This window comes from Epinephelus fuscoguttatus, linkage group LG19, assembly GCF_011397635.1.
Source record: "Epinephelus fuscoguttatus linkage group LG19, E.fuscoguttatus.final_Chr_v1".
NCBI lineage: Eukaryota > Metazoa > Chordata > Actinopteri > Perciformes > Serranidae > Epinephelus > Epinephelus fuscoguttatus.
The window spans coordinates 25019903-25037550 of record NC_064770.1 but is presented as its reverse complement, the minus strand read 5'-3'; the positions used below and the strand labels follow the sequence as shown (position 1 = coordinate 25037550).

The following is a 17648-nucleotide window of genomic DNA, read 5'->3' as shown; positions in this document are numbered from 1 at the left end:
ACAGTGTTTTATAGCTTACTTCAGCTTCCATAAGCTTCGTATGGCATCTAACTGACCACTTTTACTTATAATGTCTGATTTATTAAATAGTGGCAGATCAAAGATTTTTCCATCCCTATCTCTACATTTTATCAATTAATTTTTGTCTACATGTGAACATTAATTAGGAGAGGTTTAAAGAAATAAATATAAATGAGAAATACAAAAGGTTAATCATAAAAAAAAAGAAGTTAAACTGTGAAAGAGAATGACAGTAATGATATAGAGAGGCTCGGACTAAAGAAGTGGGGTGCAGCAGATAGATTTATACGGTTCAGCCAGACACAGAGCACACAGAGCCACTTTAAGACACTATGGAGTTTGCAGCTAGCCATAAAAATGACAGAGCGCATGCATACAAACTGTGACTGTGGTGTAACAAAAGAAAAGCAACCCGTGTCTACTCCATAAAAGTCAAATCCAGACAAGGCTTTTTTAAGTTTACTGACGCCCCCCCCAAAGTCTAAAGGTCTGTCTGTGCAGATGAACACTATAAAGACCACTGACACAGGAAAGGAAGTATATAAGAGTCCTTGGAGATTAAGGAGATAAGAAGATAAGAGAAACTGGCACCTTGAAGACTGACTAAAGCTGGTGCAGATGTACCAGCTGTACAGATTGTAATCCCCCACGTTAAAGTTGATAGTGTATTTACATGTGCTGAAGTAAAAAGAGTAAAGCAAAACTCAGATTGTGTACCACTTGTGGGAGTTGGGTTATTGCGAACAATGCCGTAATCAATCAACTTAATCAAACTATATACAGTATTATAGGTTCTAATTTAAAAGTCAAAGTATGTTTTCGGCTGGTGTGCTCAGATCTGTGGCTCTCTATTCTTCTTTTTTAAAATAACTCTCTGATCAGATTCATTGATGCAAATGTCGCACTCCCACTGATGTTAGACAGGAGCCAAAACATTTCCCCAGCTTTTTACCCAAGAGGCTCCGGACACATTCAACCCTTTTAGTGACTTATTTTGTGCTTTTGCCAATTTGTAAAAAGTCTGAAAAGTAATTTATCTTTTTTCCACAAAATTGTGACGTACTGCTCTGATTCATCTAACGGAAATGGAAGGAGTGCGTCCTTCAATTTTCTCTACAACTGTTCATTTGATCGACTTCTCATTTGGCGTGGAACCGGGAGCACCTTATCCTCCAAAGAGAGGGCAAGATCAGCTGCCATATAGAAGAGTCAATAAACGATTGTTTGCCATATTATGCCATTGCTATTGTTTAGAAAGTGCTGCTGACACGTTATATGTCAGACTAGAGGCCAGTGCTGTGTTAAATGTCCTGCCCGTCATGCCTGTTTTGCTTCTGTGATGCCGGCATGCTATCTAAAATCACACACTGTACTGGCAGGATACCACCTTTTCTTTTGGGCTTCATGTAAAAATGCAAAGGTGGTGTAAAGAAGGGACTTCGGAGGAGCCCTGTAGCGCTAGCTCTGTGTAAAAAGGGCTTATGTCATGGGAGGTGTATTGCTTAGGATTCAAGGAAGCGCAGATGAGCCGCAAAACCAGAGGCCACGTGATCAACCTATTACTGACAGGCACATTTTGAATGGGCACTGCACTATTTACTGCAGATTAATCAATCACTGTCAACAGCTGAACTGAATCAGACAGATCCTGACACATCTTGCCTTATGATAAATCAAGTTACTGGATGATACCTCATGCTGTGTTCACACTTTGGGCGACACAACAACAGACTACAATTCATTTTCAATGGAGGCCAGTGACATGAAGCTACAAACTGATGCCCCACACTCGTTGTTGCTGACGGGCGTGACATGCTACAAGTGAAAGTTGAGCTAGCCTCACATTTTTCCAGCGCTCAACTGATGTGGTGAGGTGTCAACCAATCATATAGTTTGTTGTTAGCTGTAGCGCTGTGGTACTGTGTTATCAAGCTTAGTTAGCTGATGGTATGCTAGCTTTCTGTGTAGTGCTGTGTATACAAGGATGCAATGGGGCGGCAAAATATGACGATAAAATGGGGCTTAGACACTGATCATATTCATGGATATATTATGTCAAACTACAAACTTTAGATCATGTTCAGTCCAGGTGCTTTGTGGCAGGTAGCAGACACACAAGCCCATGGTGACGTAAGTATGTTAAGTGCTTGAACAACATTTCAATGGTGAATCGGCGACAATGCAGCTGGGCACACTGTCGCTGTGTTGATCCTAAAAGCTTAATTATTCCTTCCACTGTCTTCGGGGATGGTCTTTATTTCAGGTATAAAGCCTCTGCCATAATATGCTGTGTCATACTCTGATAAAGCAAAGATGCTATTTTTAAGTGTAACTAAGCAGGATGTCTCCTAAGTTCCCAATACTGACCCTGTTGGCCTGATCGGCGTGGTGAGTTATTGTCCTCCTCTCCTCATCCCATCGAACACCGGACTCCTCCAACTGCTTCTCCATTGCCTGCTGCAGACGAACTGCCTCCTCCTTTGAGTCACATAGAGACGTCTGTAGTTCTGCAATTAGCTACAGGTGAGAAGAAGAGAGACGGGGAAAATGTGAAGGTTTGACTTGAATTCTAGGTTTGACAGGAATCAGAAATCAGTGAATGGACAACTGACAACATAGTGTTGACATACTGGCATACGCTGCTCTTTGGACAGTTTTTCCAGTGCATTGATAACTTATAAGTTATTTTTTTTGTGTTTATTTTTTAGACAAGTGCCGCAGTAAAACAATCAAAGTGCAGAGAAATCCTGTTACCAGATGCTAAATGCAAAACATGTTCACTAAACATAATGCCGACTTGCTTCATGTCACTGGTCTCGCAACGTAACCCTCATCACACGGAAAATGCGTTTTACATTCGTCATGGATTTTTGGATGGCAATAACTATCACCTTGAAACGCTGCTTTTTCCCAGAGTCTCATGTTTTGTGTCTTTTTTGAGACGAGACAGAAGACACAGAGAAAGTAGAGAGAGAAAGAGAAGAGGGATGTAAAAAAAAAAAAAGAGACAGGAAGGAAAAAACAACTTCCTTTTTGAAGAGCGGAGTGACTTTGTGTTGGTGAACTTGCGGTGCACACCAAGATGAAAAGGAACTGCCTCGGCTTTGAAATCCTCCAGTCAAAATTAACATTCTATTTAAGCCACTGTCAGGGAAAGGCAGAGGAAAGATGAGAGAGTAAAAGAGAGAGGGAGAGGAAGGAGAGAGGGGGGGAGACAGAAAGAGAGAGACAGAGGTGGTGGTGGGGAGGAGGAGGAGGGGGGGCAGTGCTGCTGCTAGCTTTGGGCTAGACAGATAATTGTTTACCGTGTTCAAACTCTGGAGGACTAGCCCTGCTGGAATCTGCACACTGTGTGGGAGTATGGGAGTTAGAGTGGTGCGGGTCGACCACATATGGAGAGAGTAAGGGAGAGAGAGAGGGAGAGAGATGAGAGGGAGATTAGGCTTATTTTGTCAGCGGGGAAGCCACATAAAAGCAACAAATGACACATTATTATGGGAACATCATTTGTGGGCGTAATAATTATTTTACAATATGGATTCCCTGCATCTGCCGGTCTTTAGCCTCAGGCGGTGGCGGCACTCTAAACTAGTGAACTCAGCTGTCTGTCTTGTTATTCCTGTATATACTGTATATACACACCACAGCACCTTTTTCTGTCTGATAGCCAGCCAGGCCTTTTTAAGTCAGTAATTGGTCTGGTGAGACTTGTCTATTTCCCCTGCCTGCAAGCTTCTCTGTTCAGGGCTAAAGGCAGGCTTACCTCCTCATGAACCAGAGGTAGAAAAAAAGGGGGGAGAATAGAGCAGGTTGGGTGTTTATTCACCTGTTTGTAAACAGAAAGGTGAATAACTAAGGCCATAAAAGATAGCCACCCTAGACAAGGGGATAATTCGCAGTGGTAGATAAAAAAACTTGAGTGTGAAAAAGCGGTGGCTGATACTGAAATAGTGAGGCCTGGTTCCAGATCTCTGAATCGCTTTAGTCCAGTCAATCTGTGGTTTGACCCTGGGAAAATAGCAATAGTAATCATTTAAGTTTTTTCACTTGGGACATCCAAATAACATTTAAAGTATACCATTAAATGCTTAGTGGATCAAAGTAAATTCAGGGCTCGAAATTTGGGGCCATTATGTCACAGCATGACACAAAGAATCAATATTTCTACTTCTAAACGTGATATGTTAATGTGATTTATGTCTACACGTTTTTTGGTTGTTCTTGGGATGTATTTAATCCAAAGTCAGAAAAATACAGTAAAATTACGTTATAAAGCATATTATCATTTAGTTTTCTGCACATACAAATTTGTTTGTCCATTAAAACTATAATGCACACCAGCACTCAGACTGAGACCTTTAATGAGACCAAACTTGAAACATGCCTTGGCTTTTTCATTCTTTGGTTTATCTATTGGTGCCATTGAAAATTCTGTTACTAAGCTGCCACTTGGGAGGGGTTATTATGTTGAAATATCAACCAGAGATAAAGACTTTTTCATGATACCATACTCGAATTTGCCACCTTGCGTGGTACCACTTAGTGTAAATTCTGACCTGGGCCCATAAAACATGATCACCACTGATTTCCCATGATGCTTTCGACCGTTACAAACAGAAGTTTCCACTATTGCACTGTATGTGTTTCCTATCCCATCCCATCTACAGGAGGTCTTTTTCTAAGACATCACCATAAAGCACAGCATTTCATATTGCTTTTGTATATATATATTTTTTTAATTTCAAAAAATAGTTTAAGTGAATGAAGAAAAATAAGATGATGACAATAAGAGTAAAGGTGCTGGGGCGTCAGTGGCTCAGTGGCAGAGCTTTTTTTTTCTTTTTTCTTTTCTCTTAAAAAGAAGTGTTTTATTGAAAAGATTGACCCCCAAACTTGGATAGGTGTACATAGACCCTCCATTATCAACATCATTTCATCCACACCATGTAATTGTAACAAGTTGAAACTTTGCCTTTGACCAGTGACTGATAGAAACTATGAAACATTACTACTGCATATTCTTCTAGGTTGGGCCCATTTTTGAGATAGATTAACTGGACTACTTTGATTTGTTCAGTGATTTAGATAGTGAGGTGAGAACAAAATGGTGAGTGACAGAAAAATGCTCATCATTGACAGACACAAACAGCTATTTTCTGCAAAGGCATGCACATTATGCATGGTATTTAAGAGTGTTTACCTAAACATTTAAGCTGAAATGATAATTCATCGAATAAATTATTTAAGTAGACAACTACTACAACATTTTAAAGTATTTTTTTTTCACTATTTTCTCATTGATTATTCAAGAAATTAATTCACAGATGAGTTGATATAATAGCTGCAGCTGAAAATGACTTATGGCCAACCACAAACCAGGTAAATTATTGTATGGTCCCAGTGATGGGTGACTTTATAGCTTAAGTCAATAACGACACTTTTACCATATTTGGTAACTTATAAAGATATTTTATTGTCATATTTGATGAAATTGTCACGATATCCACACAGTAGCAGATGAGACCGATAGGCTATGTAAAACATCATGTTCCTCTGCCCTCTTGGATTTCTTCTTATGGCCTTGCCGCACGTAAACGAAAATAATCAATCAAAGCAGAGGAGTCCCTCATGCAGCTGTCCATCATGTCAATCAAACTGTCAAAGTAGGCCGTGCTGATCAAATATGAATCAAGAATCAATTACTGCATTGCCTCTTCCTCACCTCAAATGTTTTCAGACACATATTTTAGTGTACTGTTTAGCTGTAAAATGAGAAAGTTGGTCCAACTGGTGGGCAGTGTTTGGTACTTTGCTTGATTGCCTCCAACATGGCGGCCAGGTAACAAAACTTAGTTGGTAACAGCTCCAGTTGGCTGTTTTGGGCGTACTATTGTAGATTCTGGCAAATGGCATTAAAGGCAATAGGTGGAGGAGGGACATGACATTTTTTCACAGACTGTCTGTCTCATAATACCTTGTGTATGTAGTGACAGTTTCAGCAAATATGACAAAAAAATTATTTTCATGAAAGTTACCAACTGCAGCTTTAAACCTGCATTAACTGTTGTTTTTTGTCATTTGGGAGCTGTGCAAAATGCTGCAAACACAACACTAACAAATCCCGAGTTTGTAAAGTTGGAGCAACTGTAGAATTCATGTAGTCCAATATTCAGCTTTGTTTTGGTCTCTAATAACTCCTGAGGAACATATCTTAGCTTTTTAGCTGCTAAATGCTCCATTATGTTCATCAGCTAGTTTGTTATCTTTGCCTGCTGTTAAGTGTTGGGCAGGTGATGTAACTCCTGCTACATCTGGAAATGACACCAGTGAGAGTGAACCACAACAGTAAATTCACGTGCAGTAAAATCAAAACAAAGCCCTATAAACAGTGAAAGAATGTGTGTAGCTGATGCACGCTGCAGAGTTGGGTGAACACTGTACCAGATCCTATCTGCATAAGAGGTCACATGTGAACACTGTTTGTGGAACTTAACAACCGGCACTGTGCTGAACTCAGTACGGAATATTTGCACATGGTGTGAACTTCAACCTCTGTCTTCCAAAACATGGTACTTTTCATGCACTGTGCCTCCCATGGCAAATTCCCTCCACCTCCTACCTACTCCCACGGTGAGACGGTCAGGGATAAAGTAATGATCTCCTCCCAGTACCACAGCTACCACCCACTATAGCCTGATCATTAAGTAGGGGAAGAGAGCACAGCCCTGCTCAGTTCACAGGTCACCCAGGAGGACCACTCACAGCTAGACGCTTAACACACAGGACTGGATTGGAAAGACACTAATTAGGAGAGTCTGTGCATGTGCGTGTGTATATGAATGAGAAAAAGAGACAAAAGCAAGGACGTAACGTGCAAGAGGAAGGAATGTGTGTGTGCATGCATGTAAAAATATATTCTTACTTGCTGTGTCTCCAGTCCCCTCAGGATAATGTATGGCGTGGTATGTTTTTAATTGGGTTATTAGCCATGCAGTTGAGCTCAAGAGCGATGCCCCCTGTCAGACACTGAGGGGTTAACAACTGGGGTTAGCCTTTGAGGTTCAAAGGCCTCTTGTTTACATTTGACTGAGTTGCCCCAAGGGGTAGGCAACAAATCCCCCTCCTGTTCCACCTTTACCTTTTAAAACAAAGCCGCCCGAGCCCACGACAAATAGCCTGCATTAATCACGCATATTATTATGTTTGCACACAAACCCACACCTTCAGCATAACCCTCTGTATAACAACACACTTCAACAACGGTGTTGAATTCTGCGCACAGAGACTTTTCTTTAATGTCAGAGAGAGTGTTGTTTGTTGAGCCTTTGCCAGCTTTGTGTCCCCAAAACAGAGGATTAATCACTTGTTGCTTTGTCTGCGGCGGCGTACCGCACCGCCAAAGCGGGCAAACATGGCTGAACTTTCGCACAGCATCCGACTTCTTTTGAAGTCGAGCATTGTGTAACCTAATAAGCTACCGTTTTCTCACAACATCTGCTTGTCAACCCCGCTTTCAACTCTGTGCCTTTGCCAGCCAACCCAAAATGGGGGGATTTAAAGAGGAGAAGAAAGAAAGAAAAACAACCCCCCCACCCACCTTTGAATCTCTTCTTTGGGTAACGAGGTGCAATTACGGCCAAATGATTGTGATATTTTACCCTGCTACATAATCAAGGAGAAAACTCTTTTCTTTTGTAATGTAAACACTACTTAGGGTGTTTGGGATCTTTTAAACTGGTGAGGAAAAGCTGACTGAACTTTCGGAGACATGTTGCTGAATGACAGAGCATGTCTTAGGAAGTCATATTCCTGGTTGGAAAGAAGAATTAACTCAGTTTCAAATGGGCTCAAAGTGAGGAGACAAGCAGTAATGTTAAACATATGGCCCTCGACTGGAGGCGTGGACAGACGATGCAATGACATGAGGAGGAGAAACAGGTATGCGGTGAAAGGGTACTGGAGGCAGGGGAGAGTGTGAGGAGGCTTTTACACCTTTAGTTCGGTAGACTCAAAACACTGCTCGTCAATTGGACAGAATATCAGAGTGAATTAATCCTGGTCTCCGAAATAATGGAGGTAACCCAAATTTGCTTTGGCGGTTTTATCAATCAAATACGAAGACAAACCATATGAGCTAATGACAAGAGAGCCAGTTGTCGAGCATTTCAGTCCTCTAATGAGACGAGTGAGATGGTACTCAAAGAAAAGAGAGATGATGAGAGGGATTATGATGTGTTGTAGTTATACAGATGACAAGTGTGGTATGGTCATAGTAAGATATCAGTAAGTTTTTTGATTCACTACCTATACATGGGTGGGATTGTGTTCTCACCCAAGTGAACCAAATTCTACTAGAGACCTACTTTTATAGGCGGACCAGAGTTTGTTTCGTCCGCAGTGGAGTCTGAGTGAGCTTTCACACCACCACAAACAAACCGGACCATCTGGGTTCGATAAAAGCAGACTAAACGGCATGAAAGCACCCTATGTGTGTGAAATATAATTAGGGACTTTAAGTGATTATTTAAGGTCAATTATACTCCTGCTTTAAGATGCTGCAGAAGACTCTGTAGCTCCCATGACAGGGACAACAGTACACATCGGGGCCATAGTGATATCACACAGAGACATAGGCAGCTAGCAACTGATGGTGCTAACACGGGAACAACAGCACCAGTGTTGACTGAGCTAACAGTGGCAATGTAGGTGAACCAGAGACTGCGTTACACTTCTGCAACGATTCCCTGGGTTGGAATGGCGTTATCAGCAGTAACCACTTTATTAGCGCAGCGCAGAGTGGCGGCAACTAGCTTGCCAGTGGGATACAGACACAGGGACTAACATGCGCACGCAGCCGGACTGTCTACTAAAATAATAAAGAAGCTCGGATTACAACACTCACAGAGGGAGTTTGACTTCTGGTCAGGACACCATTCCTCCACCATATCTTTACATAGCAAATAGGTGTTCTGAATGTCATATACAGCTTCTTTAATGTTAGCAAACAGTTACCTATCAGCACATTCAGGAGACACTGAGCAACATTCATTTAGAGTTGTGTGTCTAGCCACCGGATGCATGTACATGTAATATTTACAATGCTTCTAGAGCACTACGAACGACCCCGTCCACATTATGCATAGGTATCTGATTCACTGTCATCGAATAATATTGATGAGAGCAGCTTTAAGGGCAAACACATATATTATCAAAACATCCAACATATCAGGTATAAGACCTGATAACCTGTCTGCCTTCACACAGTTCTGTCTGAGCTGCAAAGGAGAGCCTTTCACCTCTAACACCTCTGAAGACAGAGATGAAAGATGGAACAGGAACAGTAAATAAAAAAAGCCAGACAGTAGAGCTTTAGATATTCTTTATGCAATGCAATCTTCTGTTTTATGTGTAGATTTATTTGCCTGAGCTCTGCACAAACCTCACACCAGATAGGGTGTGTGTGTGTCTGTGCTTGTGTGTTTGTTCATATCTGCTTAAGGGTAAAGGTCACGGTGTGTTCAAGAGCGTGTGTGTTTTCATATGTGCTTCCTCACCTCTCCCATCAGTACGTTTGTCCAATCTTTTAAGCGGTTCAGTGGGAAAAGAGGAAAATAAACTGAAAGAGGGGAAAAAAGACGGGGAGAAGAGAAAACTGATTACCTGGGCAGACTTGGCGAGCTTCTGACTGTACTCCTTCTCAATCTGCTTCAACCTGCTGTTGGTCTGCAACAAGAAGGGAGAGGGGAGTGTGAGAAAGAGATATGCAGACAGACGGATAGAGAGACACAAAGAGAGAGAGTTGTGAAATTCAATCTTCTGTTAGGAAGTGCACACACTCCTACCCTCCTAACCTACCCTTGCTCTCACACACACATACACACTCATGTTGACCTCTGCCTCTTGGCAGTGTGTCCCCGCGGCGCAGGCCTGTGGCCCCTTGGCACAGCGCCAGTCCCAACGCTCATGTGTGCCAGCAGGTAGTGACGGGCATGGCGCACAGTGGGCACCACTCCCCTTTGATCCCCTGCCAACAATTCATCACTTAACAAGAAGGGGGGCAGGGAGGGGGGAATTAAAACGTTGCTGCCAATTAGCTATAGGGAGGAAAAAAAAGAGAGATGATCGGGAGAAGCTGGGAGACACAACACAGTGGAGACAGAATAGGAGTGAATGGAGATTGTTGTTAGGAGTTTATTGAGCGGCGCTCGTCTCTTTGTTTTCGGTTGTTTCTCTGTGGGAAGCTAGCCAGCTGGAAGCAAAGACTGCGAGTGCCTAATACAAGATCTGCCTCCGTTCAGCTAGCAGTGTTGTGATGCCAGAGTTTCAATGAGAGGCTGAACAGTGGAGTGAGATAATTAGGTGTGAAGTGCTGGAATTCGATAGGGATGTCGATGGCTGCCTGTATGCATGGTGACAAGGTCTATACAAGTACTGTAGTGAGACTAAGGCTTGAATTAATGGGGGATATAGGTCATTATTTGAAAGGCAGGCAAGTCTTTTTAAGGAATGCGGATCAACCTAAACTTTGAAAACATGCTCTCTATACCCCAGTAAGCATCTTGCAGAGCCAATGGTAAGCCAGTGATAAGCAACAAAGTATAACACACCTATTGTTTTTAATTCTGGAAAACTTCCTTTTCAACAAATGTAGGAAACATAAAAATATCGATAAAAACAGCAGCTGTGCAGGGAAATTTATCTAGAAAGTTCTTGAGAAATGTACCAGATTTATATACAACAACATACATACACAACCCCACGAGACACACACCCCACACACACACACACACACACGCTTGGCTCTCTCGTCCTGACAGCCACTGACAGACAGATAACTCACGAAAACACACAGCTTCACTGAACGCACCCCTCGCGAGCCATCAACACCTGAGCTGCATTTGGACTCTGCACCCCATCCAAACACTTCCTGACAAACACCGCCACCCCGCTCGGAGCGGACACACCTGTCACCACGGAAACACAGAGCCATCACCAAGGATACCGGCCTGTCTTCCTGCGCCAGGACTCTTTGAGTGGCAGCCCGCTCGTCCCTAGGGGCCCTGTAGCAGCTGATGAGAGAGGGGGAGACAAAGAAGGGTGTAGAAAAGGCGAGAGAAAGAGCTGTGTGTGGGAGAGGGGGCGCAAACGGAGTCCTTCAATGTTTTTCTTTACAGCTGACACATTTGTTGCCTCCCTTTAATGCTGCCGGACTGCTCTGTCTTGACTACAGCTTAGCTGAAGCGACGCTGTGGTAGTTAGTGTCAGATTTTTTTTTTTAAACCAAACTCTCAAGCGGGCTGCATTTGTTAGAAGAGCATCATCACAATCACCAAAAATATGATTTTTTTTTTTTTTTTTTTTTAAAGATGACACTTAAAAGTGTCCCAGAAGTGAAAATGTTATATATCAGCATCTCCTTTGCAACTGACTGTCAGGTAATGAGGTGGGTGTGTGTCTCTGTGTACTGTATATGACATGTGAGTGTATTCATGGAAACATATGGCCATATTGACATGCAAACAGGCTCAGATGTTTCATAAAAACATAAAGAGCTTGCTACTAGCCTATTCCTTTTACCTACAGTCACTCGGGGGAATTTAGCAGGAAGCATTATACAACATCATACATTATACAGCCTTAAACATCTAAACACACAATGAAAATGGCTGGAAATAGATGAAGATACGGATGGTACATGCAAGGGAAAATAGCCCAACAGGACTGTGACAAATACAAAGGGAAAAATCAGAGCTAAATTAAAAGCCCAGCCATATGTGTGTGTGTGAGAGAGAGTGTGTGTAAGCACTTTCAAAGAGACTACCTGTGCCCTGCCAAAGGCATTTTTGTGCTGAAGGCACTTTGAGGCTGTATCAGGCTCTTCAATCGCCTCTTAATCCTAGCTGTGTGGAGTGCGGCTGCTTTGAAGTGTGTGTGTGTGTGTGTGTGTGTGTGTGTGTTTGTGCATGTGTGCTGGCACTTGTGTGTGTTTGTGTGTGCGTGTGTGTGTGTGTGTGTGTGTGTGTGTGTGTTAAAGAGAGTGGAAGTGGATCTGAAGGCAAGGCATGCACCGCTTACCAGAACTTAATTAATAATCTGCAGTGGGAACCAGGCCAAACACACACACACACACACACACACACACACACACACACACACACACACACACAGACACACTCTGACACGTGCACACTAAAAAAAGGACTGACGGCAGAGGCGAAAAAACGGGTGACAACTTTCTCTCTCTCTCTCTTTCTCAAACACACACATGCACGTAAAGATATGCACACAAGCCACACTTATTCAAACACAGACAATGGACAAACAGGACACATGAAGGCCAAACACACATCAGGATTTTGATCTGTGGCTGTTTGGAAGTGAAATTTGCTCAAGGTGTGCAGTCTCATTGTTTGGAATAGGCCGCTGTATTGTTGCTAAAGGAGGAAGAAACCAAAGTAAACATTTCTCAATAGAGTAATCCTGCCAACACATGATAACTTCTGTGTGTGTGTGTGTGTGTGTGTGTTAAAGTCAGTGTGCCTGTTTCCAGTATTTCAGAATCTGTTCAGTGCAGTCTATAGTCCTGGACAGGATATTGCCTCCATATGGCATTTTTCTTCGATATGTTTCCAATCATCGCACATTGCTAAAGAGCAATTATGGTTTTCAGCATCATCCTAGAGCTGAACTCTGACAGGAGATAAAAAAAAAGACTGACGCAAGGGTGATGTCACTCCACACATAGAAGGGACACAATGTGACAGCTGATTGACAGGAGATTAGGTAAAGGGCTGGGCTGGTTTTAAACAGTCACAAAACACTTTTAATGGTTGTTGGTAGTGTCACCCTGCACACAACATGCTGTATACTGCACACTGGGGAGCTGATTTGTTGGGTTCATTCCTCAAAACAAAAAAATATGATTTCAAAGAGAAGCTTTGCTCCATGAAGCCTTCACTTTTAGTGGCAGCAGTATTTGTAAGCATTCAAAACGATCCTCTGTTCACCACGCATGTCTCTCATAACAATTTGAGTTCAATCTGCCAGCGAGGGAGAGCTGGGAGATGTTATTTGCTCGTTTGTCTGTAATCATTGGTGTCTTGCTGTGCTCGCCTGTGTATCTATGTGTGTGTGAGATAGAGAGTTGGTGCTGTAATGACAAGAGACTTTATTTCCATTTCACAGTTTGCCATCACTGCCTGTCAGTAGTGATTCTCTTAATCCCTGCTGCTCACTGTCAGTGCTGCATCACACGCAGTACAGAAATAATGCATCACAGGCACACACACACACACACACACACACAGGCAGGCAGGCGTACACAGATAAACATACATCAAACAACACAGAAACACAACATACGGAATGTTCAGTGATTACACACTCAACCAGCTAGTTCTTGGTATCAGAAAACCAGTTACATCCATTACCATCAGTGTGAGTGGGCCAACATCTAACCCACACCATAGGGTCAGGAAAAAAGCTTAATGGATGAAGTCCCTTGTAGAGTCACAGAATGCTTTAAAATAAGCAGGAGAACTGACTTTAAAACCACAGAAGAAGAGTCTCACTCATACTTTCTATGAACAGATTTGTGCGGAAATAGAGTTTTTCTTTAACTTATTATTTTAAAGTAGATGATAATTGCAGAATATAATAGCTATAGAATGATGACACCATCAACATTTAAACTGTTGTCTTATAAACCTTGCTTTCACTGTGCAATTCTGTCTGCCATGTATGATTTTTTGGGAAAACGAAGTAAGCTATCCCCAGCTGCCTAAGAGTATCACAGGCATTTTCGGACTGGAGGAGGAATCCACTTTTTGGTTGTGTCTGCACCGAAAGAACTAGGAATGACCATAGTTTTTAGAACTATTTCAGAGTACGTACTCTCTAAGCACAAGAGGAACCCCGAGTGATCAAGGTGAACGGTGGTCGAACACACGAGCCAGTTCAACACTGGCAACCCCCATTTCCAAAAGCCTGTTAGCCATGTGAACAACAGACAACACAAAACAACAGCTCCTTACAAAACAAAAGCATGAAAACACAAAAAAATGGACCGACAGTCCAGGATATACTGAGCTGTAAGTTATGCAGAAGTGACGACTATACCAACCACAGGCTGGCTTATGTCACTTAAGCATTCTTATTGGTGGTGCAAATGTATCCAGAAACTATGCAAATAGTTACTCTCACCAGTAAAGTAAACAGTGGTTGATGGAACAACCAAAGTAAATGAGGAAACTGTCATACTTACTAGGCTCTGAGGAAACCAAAAGCAATCTGGTTGTCTTTGCAACAGCAGTGCCAACAATGATACCACTTGTAAAAGCTGGGTGAGCAAAAGTTGCCTGTTTGCACTTCAATTCATGTATAGGCAAAGGTAACTTAAAGGTCCAGTGTGTAGAAATAAGTGGCATCTAGTGGTGAGGTTGCAGCATGTAGGAGATCGACAGTGGTCAACGTGAAAACACAACTGGCCCAATCTAAGGTCAGTGTTCAGTTTGTCTGTTCTGGGCTGCTGTCGAACAACATGGCAGACTCTGTGGAAAAGGACCTGCTCTGTATATAGATATAAACAGCTCATTCTAAGGTAACAAAAACACCATACTTCTTATTTTCAGGTGATAAACTAATGAAAACATTGTTATGAATATTGTATACCACTTCAATAGATGCCCCTAAATCCTCCACACTGGGCCATTAAGATGACTGTTAAACTATGACGGCAACAATACTGCTAAAGGAGGTGTTAAGTTCTTTCAATTGGTCATTGAACTTTGATGGAACTGTGATGAAATTCTGTCTTTCTGCCTAGGTAGACCTCGCTTCCTATTTATGCCTCCGTCCCTGCTTTGATCAATAAGTCTGCCTGATGTTCAGATGTAAGATGACTCCGAGTTGAATTAGGAACTTAACCCAAAAAACAGAGCCCAATATCATGGTGTCCCACTTAAAACTCCACTTCAAACCAAAGTGTAATCTATAGCGTGCAACAAGATGGGAGCTGCCTGACGCCATGTTTTAATGCGATTGAGAAAGTGTGTCGCTTCCCTCCCTCCTCTTGGATGACTTCAAAAAGTGAGCAAGGGAGCTGTGTGATGTTTTTTTGGGACGGCAGAGCCTTTACTTTGACTCTTTCATCTGCTGGGTGACTCACTCACTCACTCACTCTCTCTCTCTCTCCGCCGCCGGGCCCGATGGTGCACTGAGGAAACGAGGAGCTCAGATAGGTCTGGGCATGCGTATGCGCACACAAACACACAACATATGTTCATACACAAACACTTTAATGTGAGTGAAGCAGCTATGATGTAAACATATACCAACAGCAGACACGTAGATCCAATAATCTGAATGCCTTACACTAAACATCCTGAACTTAACCGCTTTCTCGCTTAAAATCAGATCCTTCGCTCTGCCTCCCCCATCTCTTTGTCTCCCATTTAGTCTGTTAGTGTGAGGTGAATGCGGGCCCTCTTTGATCATCCCTCAGCCTATGTTTCTCTCCTCCTCGTCTAATCCATGACCGACTGAATAATGTGATTTGGTGTATCTCCAAATGGCAGAGGACCAACCTAATAAGTCAGCAGTGACAGTGGGCAAGGGAGAAGACGTGGCTATGACAACAACAACGACAACAACCTCGTACCACCATCTTCTGGCTGAGAGAGAGAACGGTACGCCCACTGATGCAGAAAGCACAAAGGATCAAAGCTAGTGTGAATGAACTGATATCGATGTTTTATGAAATGTTAACAGGCGCACGAGAACACTGTATTAAGCATCAGATCTCCCTGATTTAACTTCGTGCATTCTGAGGTTAATGTTACTTCTGTGTAGTTTTTTACGAGGACGCACAAGTTCAAGATCTAATTTGTTTACAACAGCTTTACTTACAATGTCTCATCACTGCTTGTCCATATTTTCCTTGTGTCAATGAGGACTGTTAAAAACAAACACGCAGCACAGGAAGAGATCAACGATGACAGACACATGACTGATGTTGTTGCCTGGTTTTAAAAAATGACTATTTTTATCAATGTGGTCTAGCTTTGAAGAGAGCACGATTAAGTTTCACTGTTATTTCAGTTCCCTGCCAGAAATGGCTGCCCGTTTGGGAAGTACCAAGCATATGACTGAAGAAATGATAATTAGGTTATACTGCAGGAGTTGTGTGAGAGTTTTGCAAACAGATGTTTGATACAGTTTTGCTGTTATTAAAGCTACAGTTGGTAACTTTTATAAAAATAACTTTTTGTCATATTTGCTGGAACTGTCACTATATTATGAAAAGAAGCACGTCAGACAGATGATCTGTTAAAAAAAATGATGTTATGTCCCTCCTACTGTCCCTACTGCCTCTAGTGGCAGTTGCTGGAATGAACCGCGACTCACCGAAAGCAACCGATCACAGCTGATGAGTCCCTCACACAGCTTTCAATGTCAATCACTGTTCGTAAACAGCAGTAAAACTGTCAAACAAGGCAGCACTGTTTAAATATGAACCAAGATTCTGTGCTGCCTCAAATGTTTTCAGAAACATATTTTAGTGTACTGTTTAGCTGTCAAATGAGAAAGTTTTGCTCAGGCCGATGGGTGGTGTGTTGTTTCCACTAGACTGTTTCCAACATGGTGGCAGGAGCAAACTTTCTCATTTTACAGATATATTTGATCATATTTGACCAGCGCTGCCTTGTTTGACGGTTTCACGAGCAGCGATTGACATGATAGACAGCTGCATTAGAGACTTCTCTGCTCTGCTTGGTTGTTTTTGTTCAAGTGCATTTAATGCCATTAGAAAGGCTACGAGGGAAGAAAGGAATACATAGAATTTTCCTTGACGGATTATCTGTCTCATTAAGTGCAGTGTGAATGTAGTGACAGTTTCTACCAATGTGAGGCAGCTTTAAACATGGACCCCTATGGCTTCAATTCATTAAGAAATGTCCTAGTTTTTGGATTCTTCGTTCACTGTAGATAGTATTTGTTTTTAAAGAATTCAGTGTAACGTGGTGTGAGTAATTGATACCCAAATAGTCATTTTGTGGGTGAAGTATTCCTTTAAGAGCACACATTGACACAAACTGATGCACAGAAAAAAGCAACCAAGACCGGCACTTTGTGCAGTGAAACTTAGGGAAATCAGCTGTGTACATGTTTGGCACCAAAACCATCTTGGGTGGTCTGTTCACAAATGCACCGCTCTAAATATGGATGTGAATGCAACAGGAACACATTAACATTCAATCAGTCAAACCACATGTAAGGATGGTCATGTGTCCGCACATGGAAAACTGTGTGAAAGCAGATGCATCTCTGGCCACATGAAAAGATCGCCTAGTCAGCTTTGTGTATGGCACAACAAACAAAAGTTATATACAGATGATTTTCTTCTGCCAAACAACTTAAATGAGAGTCTGTGCCTGAGCTGAGGCATCAAACTGCCACTCCCGTCCTCTTCTCCAGCTTTATTACTGATCACAAACAAGTTTTTATTTTCTCTTTTAACGACTGTCACAGTTTCTTAGAGATGAAATCGGAGTGCTGAAATAAAATCTGCTCACAAATGGTCACTTAGTACATATTATCCACTACTACTGAGTCAAGATGCAAAAAGA

The 17648-nt window shown here is 42.2% G+C and overlaps 1 protein-coding gene across 2 annotated transcripts in view; it reads right to left on the bottom strand.

Moving 5' to 3' along the window:
• The window catches only part of cep112 (centrosomal protein 112), a 136083-nt gene that overhangs the window by 30738 nt on the left and 87697 nt on the right, over window positions 1-17648 (bottom strand). For both annotated transcript variants that reach the window (XM_049562417.1, XM_049562418.1), the window contains exons 22-23: window positions 9682-9744; window positions 2389-2538 (exon numbers count right to left, since the gene is read on the bottom strand). In XM_049562417.1, coding sequence (XP_049418374.1) covers window positions 2389-2538; window positions 9682-9744 — 213 coding nt within the window. The remainder of the gene's footprint in view (window positions 1-2388; window positions 2539-9681; window positions 9745-17648) is intronic.